At 45.3% G+C, this 18,953-nt stretch overlaps 1 protein-coding gene and 1 long non-coding RNA gene across 2 annotated transcripts in view; one reads left to right on the forward strand and one right to left on the reverse strand.

Moving 5' to 3' along the window:
• Positions 1–680: 680 nt before the first annotated feature.
• Positions 681–2,100, reverse strand: LOC310707101. Its single transcript, XR_014526337.1, has 2 exons — positions 1,753–2,100; positions 681–1,189 (listed from the first exon to the last, which is right to left on the reverse strand). It is a non-coding gene; the product is annotated as an uncharacterized lncRNA (long non-coding RNA).
• Positions 2,101–2,202: 102 nt separating this feature from the next.
• ATP1B3 (ATPase Na+/K+ transporting subunit beta 3) overlaps positions 2,203–18,953 on the forward strand; it is a 33,825-nt gene continuing 17,074 nt past the window's right edge. Inside the window, exons 1-2 of the mRNA XM_083503728.1 lie at positions 2,203–2,608; positions 18,823–18,951. Coding sequence (XP_083359854.1) covers positions 2,500–2,608; positions 18,823–18,951 — 238 coding nt within the window. The 5' untranslated portion in view covers positions 2,203–2,499. The remainder of the gene's footprint in view (positions 2,609–18,822; positions 18,952–18,953) is intronic.

Consider the following 18,953-nt stretch of genomic DNA (forward strand, 5'->3'; position numbering starts at 1 on the left):
AAATGCAGCCTCAGAGGGGGAGATGTCTGCCAAACCCCTCTGAGGTGCCTTCCCCCCATTAAATATGGCTACAGTGAGGCATGTGATTTGGGGACTGTCCTATGGACAGAAACTTTTCTTGACATACTTCCCCCCTCCGTCATTTTTGGTGCTTTATATGCTTGCCCCTCACCCTTTCTAAACCAGTGCAAGACTATAATCTGTGCATCCTAGGGATGAGGAACCTGTGGTCCTCCAGAGGTTCTTGTATTTCCTCATGGCCTTTCCCACAGAGACACTTTGCTTGCAAGCCCGGTCCTCCTCTTTTATTCTGTTAACACCTAGAACCAATGAGTGCCCCATAGGTAGCATTGGGGAATTTATTTGTTCTGCTGTGAAAGTCCCAGTTCATATCCTGCTTATAATTGGAAGTAAACCTAAAACAACTTATTCAAGTAGGACTACTGCTACCCAGCCAGCTATGACAAATAGCAAGTGATCATACACAATCTCCACCTGCACTGTTATCCATAAATTGTGTGCGAGAGAAAGGTGCTGAAGTCAAATGCACACCTGAGGAACAAATATTCTGGTAAGAGAGCCTTCAGGAAGCTGGTGGAAAATCAGTGGTGTTGACTACAAGAAGTGGGGAGGGGTGAGCAATACCCACAAGCCCTTTCAGAGCAAAAGGGCAATCAAAGTGAAAAAGAGGATGATGCAACTCCAGTATGAGAAAAGGTTTCAACATTTGGAGTAAGCAGTGGACTTAATATAGCTTATATAAGGTTGGAGAAAGTCCCTCACTTGTAAGACTAGGTTTGGGGCCTAGACAGTGAAGCTGAATGTTGGAAGATTCAGCACGGGGGGAAAAAACAATGTACTTCTTCATATAGCACATAGATAAGCCATAGAATTCTCTCACGCAAGATGTAGTGATGCCTATCAACTTGGGTGGCTTTAAGAAAGGTATAGACAAATTAATGGCTGCTAGCCATGATGGCTATGTTCTGTCTCCATTGTCTGAGTACTATATGTTCTGAATTGCGCTCAAGTCCTGTTTATGGAGTTCCCATAGGCACCCAGTTAGCCACAGTGAGAACAGGATGACAGGCTACATGGACCTTTGGCCTGAGCCAGCAATACTTTTCTTATGTCATTGATGAGGAGTTGCTTGTGATCGACAGGAACATTCCAAGGCAGTGATTAGAACCTGAAAAAGGAAGAGACACTTAGAATGAGTGAGAGGTCATGAGGCATGACAGTTAAGAGTCTAGAAGGAAAGAAATTAAAGTGAAAGAGAGCAGGAAAATATAGAGAGACTTTTCAGTTTAGTGTCAGTTTAATATTTGGATGGGAATATTGGTTAATTGATAAAACATTTACTTTTCAGTTCTTTCAGAACTGCAAACTAGTTATCTGCCAACAATTGATACAATTGCCTCTTCAATGGGTCTGAATTATTGTGAAAATAAGAAATATTGAGGGCCATATTACCAAAGTCCGCCCCAGGTCGGATAGTACACCACTGTTGCCATTTTAGGATTGTTAACTTTCATCTTCTATCGGTTTTGCTTAAGAGGTAGAATTTCAGATTTTCACACCAGGAAGAGATTAAAAGTCTTGAATATATATTTGCATGTACTGTGGGTGTTAAACGCCCGGGGCCTCCGTCTATAGCTCTAGTTGCCAACATGTAATTCTGACCTCAGGCAAACATCCTGTACAGTTCTGCATGAAGGAGCTGGGAGGAAGCCCATGCGTTTCTTTACCTACCGTTTTCTAGGCTACAACATTTCGCAACATCAAGAGCCTGGAGGCACAGATGAAGCGCGCATCTTTAACCATACTCCTTCCAACACGGGTATTGCAACATTTCATGCCATATATGGTCACGGGACGGGAGTTGTCCCTCAAAGTGTGAAAAATTGAACATTTGTCTCTTGTCCCCCCTGGATCTCCCGTTGACGGCATGAGGCTGCTCTTTCGGCGGGAAGACCCTTACGTGATGCATGGGGGAAGAATATTAAAGGATGGCGTGCTTGAGACGCCGCATCCCTGACACGCAGGAGGCGGGCACTCGTGGGCCGCTATGAGCGCGCGGGCGCCTCCTGACCAGCCCGCCTCCCCCCGCCCCGCTCGCTCGCTCGCTCGCGCGCCCGCCGGCCTCCCGCGCGCCCAAGCCCTTTCCGCCGCCATATCCCTCCAGCAGGTGGCGCTGCGGGGGTGCGCGGTGGGCGGGCACGCTCGGGGCGTCCTCGGCCGCGCGGCGATTGGCTGGGGCGGGTTCTGACGTAGGGAGTGGAAAGAGGCGGCGCGAGTAGTTTTGCTCGGTGCGTGCGACTGGCCCAGCCCCTCTTTCCTTTTCCTCTCTTCTGCTCTCCCGCCGGGCGCCTGAGGGAGAGTTACTTAGCGGTTCTGAGGAGCCGCTGTTGTTTCGGCAGGGGAAAAACCGCCGCCCGCGAACCGCCGAGCTCCCTCTCTCTTTCCAGCCTCTCTCTCTCTCTCTCTCTCTCGCTCGCTATGGCCAAGGAGGAGAAGAAGCCCTTCAGCCAGTCTATGGCCGAGTGGCGGCGGTTCATCTACAACCCCAACAGCGGCGAGTTCCTGGGGCGAACGGCCAAGAGCTGGGGTGAGGAGGGCGAGCGAGCGCGCGCGGGGAAGGGAGGGGGCGGCCGGCACGAGGGGCGGTGGGAGGCGCGGCGGGCGCTTGCCTTGCCCACCACCACGCATCTCTCTCCTTCTCCGTCTCTCTCCCTCCCTCAGCTGGCGAGGGGGCCACGAGGCGGGCGGCAGCAGCAGCAACGGGCCGGGAGCGGCTCTTCCGCGCGCCTTGCCCACGTCTAAAAATAGACCACCCGAACGTGACAGCGGGAGGAGGAGGAGGCAGCGGCGGCATCATCATCATCTCCTCAGACCCACCAAAGAGGTGGCTTCGCCTGCCGCCTTCCCCCTCCTCCCTCGCCTCGCCGCCTCAGGGGAGCCGACTAGTAGGGGCCCGTTGTGAGGGGGGGGGCTGTTTTCTTAGCTCGTGTCCCCAGCTGACTCTCGCCGCCTTCCTTATCTTTTCCTCCCTCCCTCTCTCTCTCCCCCCCCCCCCGCTGCTCCCCACCGTCGGGGGGTTACGGAGGGACCACCTTCTGCCGTTGCCAGGCTCCTCCTTCCTGGCAAGCTGCGTCAGCGTGGACGGGGCAGGGTCCTCTTAGGGAGTCCCCCACCCCCCACTCTCGCCCCATGTCAGAGAGAGGGAGAGGGGCGGTGGGGCGGGATAGGGAGGAGGAAAGGATTTCCCCTCGTGGGTGCGCTCCTCCCGGGGGCTGTTGCATCTCTTTTTTCGCGCCGGGAGCTCTCGCCACGCTCCTGCCGCCGGCTGCGTTCGGGTGGCGGGCGGGGAAAGGCTTCAGAACGGGATGTCTGTTTTCTCTTTTATTTTCTGCAGCGTTTTTGGTTCCACCAGTAGGTAACTCCCATCCAGCTTAGGCTAACTCCCGTGGGTGTTTGAAAAGCCGCCAAGCAGGCATGTGCCTTCTTCCTTCATCAGAACTTCTCAAGCGCTCTTTTCTTCCCTCATTATTTTTCAAACACGCTTTTGTTCTGTCGACGTTAGTTAGTTTGGATTCAGTCTCTCTCTCTCTCTCTCACACACACACACACGTGTGTGTATACACAGACAAACACACACACACACACAGAGAGAGGGAGAGAGAAAGAGGAGGGATGGGTTGATACTTTCATCCAGGTTATAGTTGTGTTCCCCACCCACCCCTTCCTTACCCAGTTTTGTCCAAAGGGCGAGGTTTCCTTGGGTTTTGTTTTAAAGGAAGTATAAATTGAGGAACTTGCAGAGAATTGCCTTTAGAAACATGGGAGAGAAATTGCTTATTTAAAGTACAGTACTTCCAAGCCCCCATTCCAGACAATGCCCATCTAAGGTGGCTTAAAACAATAAATTATATAAAAACTGTTCAGTTGAGGTGTAGCAAACCAGAGTCAACGAGTATTTGACTGTTGGGCACAGTGCAGTGTAGACCAGTGTTTCCCAACCGGTGTTCCGCGGCACACGAGTGTGCCGTGAGACGTTGCCTCGTGTGCCGCGAGATGCCTGGAGGGAGGCGGGCGAGTCGGGCGGCGAGAGGCGGGGCGGCGGTGGCGAGGAGAGGCCGCGCCTCCTGCTGCTGCCTGGCGCTCCTCCTCGCAGCCGGCAGCGCTGCCTGGGCGCCTCCGCGCGACTCTGCCTCGCTGGGTTTGGTCTCCCAGCAGAGACGGGTCACACGCGCCCCTCCCTCCCTCAGCCTGCGCGGAGGGAGAGCCAGAGAGAGGCATCGCTCCTGCGCGGCGGGAGAGGGAGCAGCCGGAGCGATGCCCCAAACGAACGCATGGGACCGGAGGGGAAATCCTCTCCGAGGCGGATTGAGCTCAGCTGAGAGAAGCCTTTCGAGGAGCTGCCGTGTCCCCTGGAAACCCCCTTCCCAGCTCTGCCTCAGCCGCCGCCGCCTCAGTTGCCGCCGTCCCTCAGTCCCTCGCTCTGCTGCCTCCTCCCACCCCCAAAGCTTGGAGGTTCCCCAGCAAGGGGGAGGGAAAAAACTTTCACTTTTGTGCGTCCCTCCCGGCGTGACGCTGCGCGCTGACGTCACGGGGCGGGGCTTTAATGGTGGTGTGCCGCGAGATTTTTTTTCAGTAAACAGGTGTGCCGTTGCCCAAAAACGTTTGGGAAACACTGGTGTAGACTATACTCTTGCTCATTTTGTTAGTATACTGTATGAGCTTTGGGCACATGCTCTGAAATAAGGAAGAACCACCCAAAGCAGAGTATACATGTCTGGCAGAAGAGGGCTGGCTGTGTTGTGAGCCTTTCTTCATTCACATGGAAATAAAATCATCCTAGTTACTTTGCAAAATGAAGAGTGGAGAGGAAATTTCCACTATCCACTCCTCTCAGACAGGCACACCAATCACTAGGTTTCTTTCAAGTGTGTGGGTTGAGCAAGTGGGAAGTGGTAAAAAAATGAGGACAGAGGAATGCATGCTGATACAGTTTCCACTAATTATGAAAAGTACTTAAACACTTAACATGTAATTGATCATACTTCTTGTGCAGGCAGTGTTGGTCTGTGGCTGTGTTGACTGGGATGTTTGAATAATTTGTTACTTTGGGGAAATGATATTTTATAATTTAAAGAAGAACTTTCATAAACAGTACTTTGGATAATTGTTAATTTTTACAGTATTTTTTTAAGTGATGGTAAGTTTTACGATAGGATTGCTGTACGTTGCTGGCATTGAGGATGAGGGATTATTCCATGACACTTTAGAAGAGTACAATTCATGCTTAATGTCTATTGTACATGCGGACATGGAAAAGTTGAATGCTGAAGTTTATTTGAGTAGCTCAGAATACTACATATTTCTAAATATGACTAAAGTACATTTTACACACACACACAGAAACTTTGAATTGATGGGTAGAATCCAGCTGGGATTCTAATTTCTGGAATTTTCAAAATACACTTTTTAATTAACTGGAATTTTCAAAATACACTTTTTACAGAAGGTGGGAAGAGAAATTGAGAGGAATTGGAAACAGTTCCTCATAGGTGGAAAAGAGTTTTGCCTATATAAACTGAAACAGTTCTCAGCTCTGTGTTGCTGCTAATGGAGAAGGGAAAATTTCCAGTAGCTTTTGGCTTATCTGGAGTTATGAAGTTGAAACCTCAAAATGTGATTCATTTATTTAAAACACTTCAACCATTCCTATCATTGTGTAAGATGCTTCCAAAGCAACTTATGCCTAAAAGCTGTTTACCTACACTTGCAAACTTATAGTGTGTATAGATGACAAAATAAAGTCCTGAGGTTCTTCATATGCAGGTTGTGGGTGCTGCTTAAGCAGTACTGTGTAAGAGACAATGTTAACTTTCCTACTGCAAAGCCCCCCCCCCCCATTTTTTTTACCCATTCCTCTTGGTTATTCTATTTTTAGTGGATATTCTCAGCCTTGTAGAAAACCAGATAGCCAAGATACCGTATTTTTCGCTCTATAAGGCGCACCAGACCACAAGACGCACCTAGTTTTTGGAGGAGGAAAACAAGAAAAAAAATATTCTGAATCTCAGAAACCAGAACAGCAAGAGGGATCGCTGTGCAGTGAAAGCAGCAATCCCTCTTGCTGTTCTGGCTTCTGGGATAGCTGCGCAGCCTGCATTCACTCCATAAGACGCACACACATTTCCCCTTTCTTTTTAGGAGGAGGAAAGTGAGTCTTATAGAGCAAAAAATACGGTAATTTTTTTATCAGCCAGGGTTATGTATCCCTTGAAATCTCACAGTAAATGAGTTAATGAACCCCAACTTTCCAGCTCTGTTATCTTTTCATCCACTTTTGATCTTCCTGCTGCTGTTGTGGATCTGTGGGGAAGGAGAAACTTAGTCAAGGCGCAGGGGGGTAGGGAAGGATTAAAAACAATCTTTACTCTGTGAAAGGGTGTAAGTCAAAATGCTTGAGGTGTATTGCATAGCACAATTTTCAGTCTTTGAGCACATATAAGAAGCTCAAGTCATCGTTCAGCTTTTCTCCTGCCGCCTTTCTTTTAGCTGTAACTTGTTTTGCTCTAACCGTGTCATAGTGTGTGTGTGTGTGTGTCATGCATTTGCTGTACTCTTTAAAAAAACCCCACAACTCTTTACACCCACAGTTGCTACGGTTTTTTAATTCCTAGAGTGCCAAAATTAAGTCGTTCCCATACATGAACCTAAGTGAAGGCAGATGAAGGAGTTACAGGTTCCTGAGGGGATCTTCCTCTTGCTGTTCTGGCAGGGAGGGAGGGACCCCTTGACCCACTGGAGGGTGACCAGGCCAGATAGGCAGGCATGCTTCTGTGGCTTTGGGAACAGCCTGCCCGCCATTGACCCAGCATGTTGCAGAAGTGAGAGCCTATTGCATCTGCTCAGAGCCCCGCCTGTGCAGTGGTTGGGAGTGCTCCCAGGGTTTGGGTGGGGCATATGGAGCAGATAAGAGTCTCTGGCTTGGCCACCAGCCTCTGCAACTCCTTGTTTTGGGCATGAAGCTCTGTGGGTAGAGCTGCATCCAGCAGTGGACAGGGGTTTGGGCTCCCCTTGTTACTTGTTTCCGGATGGGAATGTTTCTTCTACAAGAGCCATCTAGATCCTCTTTGGTTCAGGAAGGTTTGGAACAGACTGCCTCAGGAGGTATTGGACTCTCCTTCATTGGAGGTTTTAAAGCAGATACTGTAGATGGCCACCTGCTAGGAATTCTGTAAACTGTGATTCCTGCACTGCAGGGGGTTGGACTAGATGATCCATTAGGTCCCTTTCAGGTGAATTATGAATTTAATCCATAAAAAATACTTTACATGCACTACTGGATTTAAAGAGAGATGGTGTAATGCTATGAAAATGTTAACCTATAGCTCCATTATTCATTTTCATGTATAATTAACATGTTTTACGGCCAGAGCAGGTGCTGCAACCTTCCAACAGCTTGACCTCACCCCCAAAGGCACACTCCTCCATTGTCTCCCAAGACAGACAGATGCCAACCATATAATTTTAAAGATAATTTTCAGGGTTTCATTATCTGGCAAGAGTTTTTGCAAATGGCATTTTTCACGTGCGTAAAACAGCCACAAGTATAACATGTGAGATGACTCAGAATTTCTTTCTTTCCCCCCCTCTAAAGTTCAGATACTGATCTCTTCAACAAAATAGGCAATAGCTTAATGACCCTTTGTTGTGTTGGTAGTTTTGTTTTTTCATTTGGTGAATTGGCAAGAAATGTTATGGTAGGAACAAAATCAGGTTAGCTTAGGGCAGTAAAACCTAAGTTAGTTGAGTGTGCTATGCTGGCCCCAAAACATACTCCCCGCTCCCAAATAAAAAGAAATATCTGTATTTTTAACTGTTCTCTTCTTTGAAGTTCTTAGCACTAAGAAAATGTAATGTTACTTGAAATGCACATGCAACATTTGCTTTGACCAATGTAACACCACAGTGTGAAACTTACCTCACATAAATGTGTTGTCCCAAGTCATTTAAACCATAATTTCTTCCCTGATAATTTAATATTCACTAGGCCCGCTATATAAGGTGGATGGACAGATGTTATTGCTTTTAGAAGAAAGATAGTATTTTTATGTATTAATACGTTTAGCAATTGAATATCTTTTTTAGGTTATCAGTGACTCAAATTTGGTATGTTTAGAAAAGTGTAGAATTTGTATTTCTCTACTAGAACCCCACCATGCTTCCCCTCAGATTCATCGTGGAGGCAGGGGAAGCCTGATTGGGTCTTCCTGGCTAGGTTGAATAAGTTCATCTCGGATGGGGAGGTTTTTTGGTTCCACAGGCCAGATCCTTATGAGGGTCACCCTGTGGGCAAAACGTGGCAGGTGGGTGGAGTCTCATATAGAGATACAAAAAGTTACCTCAAGAGCAGAAGTTTCTTGCCTTGCTTCAGGGAAGAGTTGGTTGGCATCCATCTATCTCGAGAGAGACAAAGGAGGAATGCACCATTGGGGGTAAAGTCAAACCCTTGGAGAGTTACAGTGCCCGCTGTGGCTGTAGAGACCAATACGGGAGAGACATATTTTATTGCAGCTATGGGCCTGGGGCAGATGCTTCAGGGAATCCTGTAAAAGGTTGAAGACAGTCTTGAACACAAAGTGTTATTGAAATTTCTAATATAATTTAAAATAAACACCACAAACACAGGAAATTCCTGTGGCATTTCTCTCACCTGCCAATGATGATAAATGTTGGGTTTAAAAAGAAACAATTAGAGTGTTGCCACAGTTAAGCATAAATTAGTAGTTACCATACGGACTTGATGATGACCTGAAATTTGTGAATGCATACTAAAGTGTCATATGCACACGGTCTTGCTTTGAAGGCATTTATTTGTGGGTATCTATAAATGAATTCTCCTTCCAACCTAGCAGTTCGAAAGCACGTCCAAGTGCAAGTAGATAAATAGGTACCGCTCTGGCGGGGAGATAAATGGTGTTTCCATGTGCTGCTCTGGTTCACCAGAAGTGGCTTAGTCATGCTGGCCACATGACCCGGAAGCTGTACGCCGGCTCCCTCGGCCAATAAAGCAAGATGAGCGCCGCAACCCCAGAGTCGGTCACGACTGTACATAATGGTCAGGGGTCCCTTATAAATGAATTTGGTCACAGGACACTGGTCACAGGTCTTGTGCCAGAAAACCTTTCCCCCCCAAATTTTCAAATAAACATTGCCATATATCAGACATATACTCATGAAACATTAGCTCTTTGTGCATATTACTACAGGTTGAATTTTTATTTTTATTTATACTTTTAGAGAAAACAATTATCCAAGTTACGGATGAAATATTGAGGTTGCAAAACTGTCATATGGGTCACAGCTTTTAAAATACAATAAAATGAAAGCATTTAAACTGCCTGTGACATCTTATTGATTATTTTTGAAGGGATGATCAAGCCAGTTAACACACAAAGATAAATGTTTTAGACCAATCAGGAATTTGCACAGCAGGTGCGACCAATATTGTGGTTCATAATGTGGTTAATATTGGGAGCTAGAAACTTGCAAGTTACATGTAGTGTACTTGGCTTCTTGAAATAACTTCCTGTACCTCATCAGCATTATCTATTGAGTTCCTACAGTGTTGGTATTGCCCAGTGCTTGACCTATTCAGTGTGCTCACTTTTCAAATTATGAATTATTCTACCAGCCAATCATTGGAACAAATGCTGCTTCCTTCATCTACCAAAAATTGAAGGGTGCTGAGTGCTGCACAGGCAGGAGCCTTCAGTTCCCCAGGGATAGACATGTGAATAGGCTGAAGGAAAGCATAAGGCCAACTTGAAGCCTAAAGTGAGTGTATAGGGAGCTGGGCTTGGAGGGCACATTCCCTGTGGATTCATCTCAGGCTAGAAGCCGGGAAAATAAATGTCTGCAAGTAAACTACCTACAAATTAATGGGAAGTTTGCTGTCCAAAAATGATTAATGAAGTGTTACTTTTGAATGGCGGTCTTACATCTTGCAGAAAGATATTGATCTGTGCATTAAATTCCCAGCACTTGTTTTGGGAAATATCTATGCATATATCAATTCCATGCAAATGTTTTTGCTTGGTGCCCTTGTTCTCATCTCTAAACAGCAATTATTGCATGCCAAAAGGCATATGGGCTGTATAAACAAAAAAGCTGATTTTTAAAAAAGTAATTCCTAGATAGCATAAAACTATCTGTATATCAGTGTCTGAGTTATTATAGCCTGTTAAAGTACACTTTGGTTTGGAAATACCTGAGTTATAAAGAGGGAACTTGATTTAAATGGTGGTTCTCATGGTGATTTGAGTTGCTGCTTTAAATACCTTTTTTTCCTACTCTCGAGGCTAGATCATGGGAAAGGTAACTTCCTTATAGTTAATATACTGGGGAAGGGCATTTGTACCCAACCTAGGGCATTTGTAAAGTTATGGAGTTGTAAAGACTGCATGTTCCCTGTCCAATAAACTCATCTGGAAAGATGCCAAAGCTGTTATATTGGGTTTTAATGACTTTTGGGGGAAGTGCTGCTTAAGGTGAAAGGGTGTCAGAGCAAAGGCAGCATTTCAGCTCAGCTACTATGATTATTGAGAGGAAAATGGCATTGATATGTACCAGCTCCAAATTCTCTGCCTATTGTAGCATACTGATTAGCAGCACTGATCACTAGTCTTTCAGGAATCTTGTATGAGTTTGGGAAATGTGTGATACAGCCTTGTAAATAAGCCTGCAAAAATTACTTGCCTGCAGTCTTTTCTATATTTTTTTACTAGCCTGCTAGGGGACTAGATGTCCATGTGTCCTTACTGGCTGTTTCTGTGACTAGTATCAAAATGCAGGCTACTAGCCTATTAGCAGAGTAGTTTAAAATGCCTATTAACAAACAGACTGGGGGGCAAGAGAATAAAGCTGAGGAACGGGTTACCAGCAGGGGCCAGGTGGACTGACAGAGGGTATGGAGTGATCTGTCCTTCCCATTCTGTCACCTGCATTGAATTCCTAGTCATACAGTGGTACCTCCGGTTACAAACTTTATCCGTTCAGTTCTGGAGGTCCGTTTGTAACCCAAAACTGCTCGTAACATGAGGTGCACTTTCACTAATGGTGCCTCCCGCTGCTGCCGGCGTGCAACTTCTGCTCGCATCCTGGGGCAAAGTTCGCAACAAGGGTCATCTACTTCCGGGTTAGTGCAGCTCGTAACCCGCAGCATTCGCAAGGAGGACGGTACGTAACACGAGGTTCCACTGTATATGGCTCCCCAGTCAGATTGTTAAATACAAGGCTAGTGTGGTCTTTCTGTCTCCATTTACTTTACTTGCTGGAGATTATGCTGCAAGAAGCTCAGTGATATATAGGAAGGGAAAGAGTTTAAGGTGGGTAGTTCTCCCATCTTCTTGTTCATTGTTGAGTCTATTATCTTGGCTTGAAAGAACATTTATCCATTCCAGAGCAATTCCTTGAACCAGCCATGGCCTCCAGGAGCATTCTGTCTGTGCATATGCACACATGCACATGTGCTTTATTGGGAAAATGCTGGTTTCTTTTACCCTTTGATTTGAACCTAGCTTGTGGTCGGTTGTTTTATCAGGGAATCTCCCACAACAACATTGTGCTTTACTTTTCCCCCATAGAAATTAACTGAAACTGATACAGATAGGGACTGAAGAAACTGCCTGCCAAAGAATGCAAGCCCAAACATTTGCTGGTAGGGAATGAAAGTGCACTGCAGAGTGTCTCGTGGCACCTTAAAGACTAGGTCTACATCCACATCCACATCATCGGTTGCTGTAGTCCGCAAAAGCTTAGTCCACGATCTATTTGCCTTCAAGGTTTCACAAAACCTTTTGTTTCAACAGACTAACACGGCTATCCTCTGGAAAGTCTTAACATCTACTTAATAAAGCTGACCATCCAGTCTGGATAGCAGCGGAGCTATGTATGCTCCATTTCAAAATGCAGCCTTTCCTCTTATTTTCCTGTTGTTAATCTCTCCCCTTGTTTTGGCTTGGGGTGGGGGTGTGTGTGTCACATTTCCCTTGAAGTGGGGAGTTTGCAAGCTACAATATTTTTTTATTGTAGATACACAGATAACTGTGTCCAGAAGAGTTGCATGGTCAATATCTGAGTTGCAGTGTGCCTTCCTGAGGCCAAGGATCTTGGCATTGTTGTTCATACATTGGTAATTTCCTTGGATTGTTGCATGTAGATCATAAAGAGCTTAGGGACCGTTAGTTTGCTTCTAAACACAATTCATGGCGATGCTTCTGACCTATAAAGCCAGCTTTTAACTGTTAAAATTACTTTAAAGTTTAAACATACACTTATCTTCCAGTCCCGTTTATAAGTACAATTACTTCACCGTTTACTATATGTCTAGAAAAGTGAGCTTTCATGAGAGATGCTTTACATCCTATGCAAGAGCCATCATTATTTCATTGCTGTATCCAATAGTGAACTTTTCCCAACACATCAGTGAAAGAGGGCCACCACAGACAAGCTGAGGATTCTGGCAAATTTTGCAGATTCAGCAGGTATTCAGAAAAATATTCGTTTGTGAACTTGAGGAAAAAGAGGGAAATGAACAAAAATATCTTGACCAGCCTGAGACTGCTCATTGCACAACCACAGTTACCATGGAGATTGTGCATTTCATTCTGGTGTTCAGAAGTTCAAGATCAACCTCCAGCAAGTTGCTGAGGTACACAGCCCTGCCTTTAAAAAAGAAGCAACTGCTGGTATGTTAGAGCATCAGAAATATCCCCACAATCCTACAGAGGAGCAGCTTGTACCATTTTATATCCTTCTCATGCCTGCTTTTTCTGCTGTTCTTTCCTGTCATAAACCTCCTCCCTTTCCTGAAGCCCTGGTCTTGGAGCAGAATGCTGTTGCCCCTCTTCTCCCCTTCTTTTTCTCTAGGAAAGAAAAAGAAGTTGCAAGATGCTGTATTCTGCATTGAGGCAGAAGAACTTAAAGAACTGGTGCTTGAGTTTGCTTCCCCCCCCCCCCATTCCTATCCTCTTTTCCTTGTGTCATGTCTTTCAGGTAGTCCTTGCCACCTGCCTTACAACCTTACTTCTGATTTTTTTAAGCTTCTCTAGGAGCATTTTCAGTTAAAGAGCAGGGTAAAAATGCTTTTTAAAAAGAGAGTTGGAGGCAGAGAGCGGAATCTGGAGTGGGCTTTTGTGGAAGGAAACACTATGTTTACTGGCCTTTTCGCCTGAGTATTAAAAATGGTTCCTGTTGGGCTGTAGCCAGGCATGTTTTTAACACTTGATGTTTGTATTATGTTTTTAGATATGCTGTAAGCCGTCCAGTGTGGCTGGGGAAACCCAGCCAGATGGGTGGGGTATAAATAATAAAATAATAATAATAATAGTAAATATTACTACTAGTACTAGGGACGCGGGTGGTGCTGTGGGTTAAACCACAGAGCCTAGGACTTGCCGATCAGAAGGTTGGCGGTTCGAATCCCCGCGACGGGGTGAGCTCCCGTTGCTCGGTCCCTCCTTCTGCCAACCCAGCAGTTTGAAAGCACACCAAAGTGCAAGTAGATAAATAGGTACCACTCTGGTGGGAAGGTAAACGGCGTTTCCGTGCACTGCTCTGCGGCTTAGTCATGCTGGCCACATGACTCGGAAGCTGTACGCCAGCTCCCTCGGTCAATAAAGCGAGATGAGCGCCGCAACCCCAGAGTCAGTCACGACTGGACCTAATGGTCAGGGGTCTCTTTACCTTACTACTAAAGGCATGATTAGGGGTGAGTGCGAAGAACAGACCATCTGCCTGAGGCAAGGGAGTTGAATAATTTGAGATGGTAGAGAGAAGTGTTTATGGAAAGCTGTTAGACAGGAGTTTGTGGGAGGGAATTGTGTATGGATGTTTGGGGGGGCAGGAAGACTGTGTTAGTTTCCCACAAACAATCAGTAATAATAAATTCAACAGTTACATATTAGTTAACTTGTCAATTTCAAAATGCAAGGAACAAATTCCACCTAATTTTCCTTCCCTCTCTGAACTAATGTTGCATACATTTTGCCATCAGCAATAGTATATGCGTTGCCTGCCTCTGCTAGCATGACCAGTAATCAGGAAAGATGATCAATTAGATCAACCATCAACTAGAGGCCATCATGTTGGCTATCCAGTAGTTGCTATTTCAGGCTCTTCAGTTACTTAAATCTCCAATTCTTTATATCCCTGTCTTACAAAAGCTTCAGTATCCAACTAGAGGCCATCATGTTGGCTATCCAGTAGTTGCTATTTCAGGCTCTTCAGTTACTTAAATCTCCCATTCTTTATATCCCTGTCTTACAAAAGCTTCAGTATCCAAAGAGAAGAACTAATAGGAATGATTAAATATTAAATTCTGTACTAGCCCCATCAATTCCATTGAAGAATGAGAAGTGAGGGCAAGTATCACACCTGTTCTGACTATTTGAATGACATTCAAAGTGTAATTAGGAAAACCTTCAGAGGCTGCCACTGTTAGTTTTGCTGTCATTGATAACTCCCAGAAACTTCAGGAAGCAGCCCCTTTAACCATAAGCATTAATGAGAAATTTGAATGACTATAAGTGGTGTGTGTTGGGTTATGAATTATAGGTGCGTACTGCTGCTCCGTCATGACAAAAGCTACGTAAGAAGAGCCCTTCTGGACTAGACCAAAGGCCTATCTAGTTCAGCATTCTGTTCTCACACTGCCAACCAGATATCTGTGGGAAGCCCACAATCAGGATAGCTGTGTTATACAGCACATCTGTGATCCCCAGCAACTGGTACTGGATGGAATATAGATATAGCCATTGATAGCCTTAACCTTTAAAAAAACGGCACAAAAAACCATTTAAAAAAAATTAAGCCACCCAAGTTGGTTACCATTCCTACAGCTTGTTTTAGCAAATTCCATTGTTTTAACTAAGCACTGTGTAAATAAGTACCGTAATTCTTTTGCTTTGTCCTGAAGCTTCCAGCATTCAACTTCATTAGATGGCCTCAGGTGAGGTGGTATTATGTGAGAGGGAGGAAAGTCTAAATGGACATTCTCCACACTTTCCATAATTCTATACATCTCTATCAGATCTCCCTTACAGCTTTCCTAAAAGAAAGGACAGTCAGTATGCTAACCATTAAGATGGGTCTCAGAGGCCCTGCTTTGTGTATGCCCCCCTCACTGTAGTGAGTGGGTAATGGCTGGAGACAGAAAATTTCAGTCGTCGCACTTTGGCTTTAACACTCTTTACAGAGGCTTGCCTGGAGACACCCTCATTTTTTTGATCGTGGAAGACATTTTATTTGCCCAGGTCTTTTAATTCTGCTGGATTTTGAATGGCTTGCTGCAGCTTGGTGGTTTGGATTTTCAAAAAATGTTTAATTTTTTAATTTAATTTTTTTTTTGTAAACTGCTCCCAGAGCCATCCTGAACAGCAGCTAGTGGTTTAAACAGAGAGTTGGCTAGACCAGTGGTTTTCAGCCAGTGTGCTGTGGCACCCTGGGTTGCCTTGAATGATAGTCAGGGTGCCACGGGCAACACTGGGCATTTTTCCTCCCTCTTTGTGGCTGTTTGCTTCGTGTTTAGCTTTGGCTAGTCTCCATGGGGCTGCTTAGGCTGGGGGCATTCTCTTCCCAGGGGCCCCTGTAGGGTGGTGTGAGGGGGCATCTCTCTTGGGGGGGGCAGCTCAGAGAGGCGGTGGCTGCCTGGAGTATTCCCAAGGAGAGGAGCAGAAGAGACTGGGGGAACACTCCACAAGGGAGGCTGCCAGCTTTGTAGGCAATGGGTGACATAACTGGGCTTCTGAGGCACAGAGCATGTTTCCCCACGGGGGAGCCACAGAAAGAATGTAGTAGTTGGTCAAGGGAGCCGTGGAGTCAAAAAGGTTGAAAACCTCTGAGCTAGACTGTAGGGTGAAAACTTGTGTAGCAGTGAAGATTCCAAAACTTTGCAGTGGGAGAACTCAAGACACCTAAACAGCACAACCTATTAAATGTCTTCAAACCAAACTAGGGTACTTTTAAGTTTTTCCCTTGCAACACTAGCTAGCTCTTACAACATACTTAAAGCAATATGCAGCCATCTGAAGGTGGGAGATTGTAAGAGATAATGTATGCAGCTGTGTATGAACGAGCTTGTACTCCTGTCCCACCTGGATGACTGACAAACAGCTGCAGCTGAACATTATACTAAACCCTGCTTGCTTCTCCTAGGAGCATGGGAAACTTCCTTATACCAGGTCAGACCATTAGTCCAACTATCTCAGTACTGTTCAGATTGACTTGAGAGTGACTTTCTAGGGTTTCAGGCAGCAGTCTTTCCCAGCATTACCTGGAGAAACCAGTAATTGAACCTGAGGCCTTTTACATGCAAATCGTGTGCTCTTCCACTAAGCCAGGGGTCTGCAACCCGCGGCTCCGGAGCCGCATGTGGCTCTTTTACACCTTTGCCGCGGCTCTGGGGCAGATACTAGCGAGGGGAGGAAGCGCATTGTGCGCCCCGACACTCCCCACTGTGGCGGGCGCTGTACTGGCTGTGACGTGGCGTGGGGGTGGTGTGCGCGTTAGTCACGCACCGTCCCGACGTCACCTTCCTGCCCGCTGTCAGATCGGACATTTAGGTAAGAAACAATATATGCAGTGTTATATTTGTTTTAAATGTTGTAATGGTTTTGCGGCTCCCAGTTTTTTTTTCTTCAGAAACGGGTCCAAGTGGCTCTTTTTGTCTTAAAGGTTGCAGACCCCTGCACTAAGCTATGGCCTTCCCCTGGAATGGCTATGAGGAAGAGTTTGGAGGTTTTTGTTTCTTTTTTCCATTAACCATAGCTGGCTGTGTCAGCTGCACCAGCAAAATGTATTTTTTAACAAGTCAGCTTGTTAACCATGAGTGATCAAGCTGGCTTGTATAAACAAGCCATAGGTAACATTAATTATAGCTTATTGCAGGGGCTGCCAACCTCTTTGGGAGCTTAGGCACATTTGCAGACTTGTGCACACACACTAGAGTCATACACAGCTGCACACTTGGCAACCACACACAGGCATGCACACACACACACACACATACATACATGCCAGTAATTAAGCATATGTGTTGCCATAGTACAATACCATCAACTTCCTTTCATTTATGGTTCTTCCTCCCCGCTGGAATTGAGCATGTGATGAAAACAGCAGTCAAGGCCAGATAATAACCCGACTCATCTTATCTCTGCTGTCTCTGATAATAGCCCTTCAAGGCTCCAAGAAACAGCTGCATGGCCATCTTGCTTTGTCTTTATCAGACTCTGTTGTAGAATCTATGTCTGCCTAATTCATTTTTTTGTTCTTTCAAACTTTTTAGTATATTGCTTTTTAAGAATCTTTACCCTAAATAACCTTGATTTGAATATTTAAGTATGTTTTGTGGGTAGACGATCTCTGATAAAGGTCTGTGTTGCATTAGATGGAGTTGCGGCACTTTCACTCATGATCTTCTCTAATGAAAATGTTCCCTCCTCCAGCTGCTTTTAGCCCTCCAGTGGACAAAAAGGCATGTACCTCACTTCCCCTTCCTCCCCACAGTAGGGCTATTAGGAGCTGAACGGGGCAAGAACAATTTTTGCCAAGAAAGCACTGTAGGGGGAAATAGCCATATCTGGTTCTTCAAGTCATGTGCTAGATCAGGTATCCAATGTGGTGCCTTCCATATGTTGGGACTACAGCTCTCATCATCCCTGACACTGTCCACGGCAGGGGCTCATGGGAGTTATAGGCCAACAACATCTGGAGGGCACCATGTTGGCTAACCCTGTGAATTTTATGTTTCCCTAAACAAGTTATTGAGCAAACAACATATAAATATTAACCCTTATTATATGTTCCAGAACACATGTATGGTGGAGGAGCTTACTCTATCCCCACTGTATGTGTGCCAATAGATATGTTGCAGATGTGCTGGTAACTGCATGTCCAGTGGGGGCAGGAGGCTGCAATTGTAATGGTGCTGCCTTATACATTTCTGTTCCCCAAAACCTGCTCATGTTTTCCCATCAGTGCTGCAATGGACCATTGACATAAGGGTTTCATTAGTTGGGGCAACCAAGTGGCAGAGCTGCTAGATAACACAGTGTTGTAACTTGGTGTTCATCTTGCACAATAGCATTTAATTGCATTTAATTTAATTGCAAAACTATTTCTGCCCACCAGGTTGGTTGGTAAGGTATGCACAATACTCAGGGAATGTTGCTGCTGCAGCTGCAGCTGTTGCTACTTCTATAAATGCTAGTTCACCAGCTATGGCCTTCCTGGGTGGGGATAGCCTAGCCATAGTATTTTATATACATTACTGTAATGTACTCTGTGGACCTACCCTTGATTCAGAAGCTGCGTTTAGTTTCACAGCATCTTCACTGGTTGCCTGTATGCAAATTTGTTAATCATAAACTATAAAATCCTAAACAACTTAAAACTCAGATACCTGAAGATACGTTTCTCTGTATCATCAGCTAGCCCATATGCTTAGATCTATATGGTAGGCTCTTCTTGCTGTCCTGCCGATGAGTGAACTTTGCAGTGTGGTGATATGAGATAGGGTCTTCTCTGTGGGAGCACCATATCTGTAGAACTTTCCCTTGGAGGTATGGCTGGCACCAACATTATTCAGTTTTTAGCATCAGTTAAATATGTACCTCTTTACTTAGGCCTTTGCAGGAAATTGATCTGTTTAATACTAATAGTAATGATGATTGTATGTTGTATTGTATTGTATTGTATTGATGCATTAAATATATTGCTAACTTCTACATCCTGTGTGCTTTTTTGCAGGCTTAATTCTGCTGTTTTATCTTGTATTCTATGGCTTCTTAGCTGCACTCTTTACATTCACAATGTGGGTTATGCTTCAAACATTGCGTGATGATATACCCAAGTATCGTGACCGCATTTCTAGTCCAGGT

Source organism: Podarcis liolepis (genome assembly GCF_965112155.1).
Source record: "Podarcis liolepis genome assembly, chromosome: 5".
NCBI classification, from domain to species: Eukaryota; Metazoa; Chordata; class Lepidosauria; order Squamata; family Lacertidae; genus Podarcis; species Podarcis liolepis.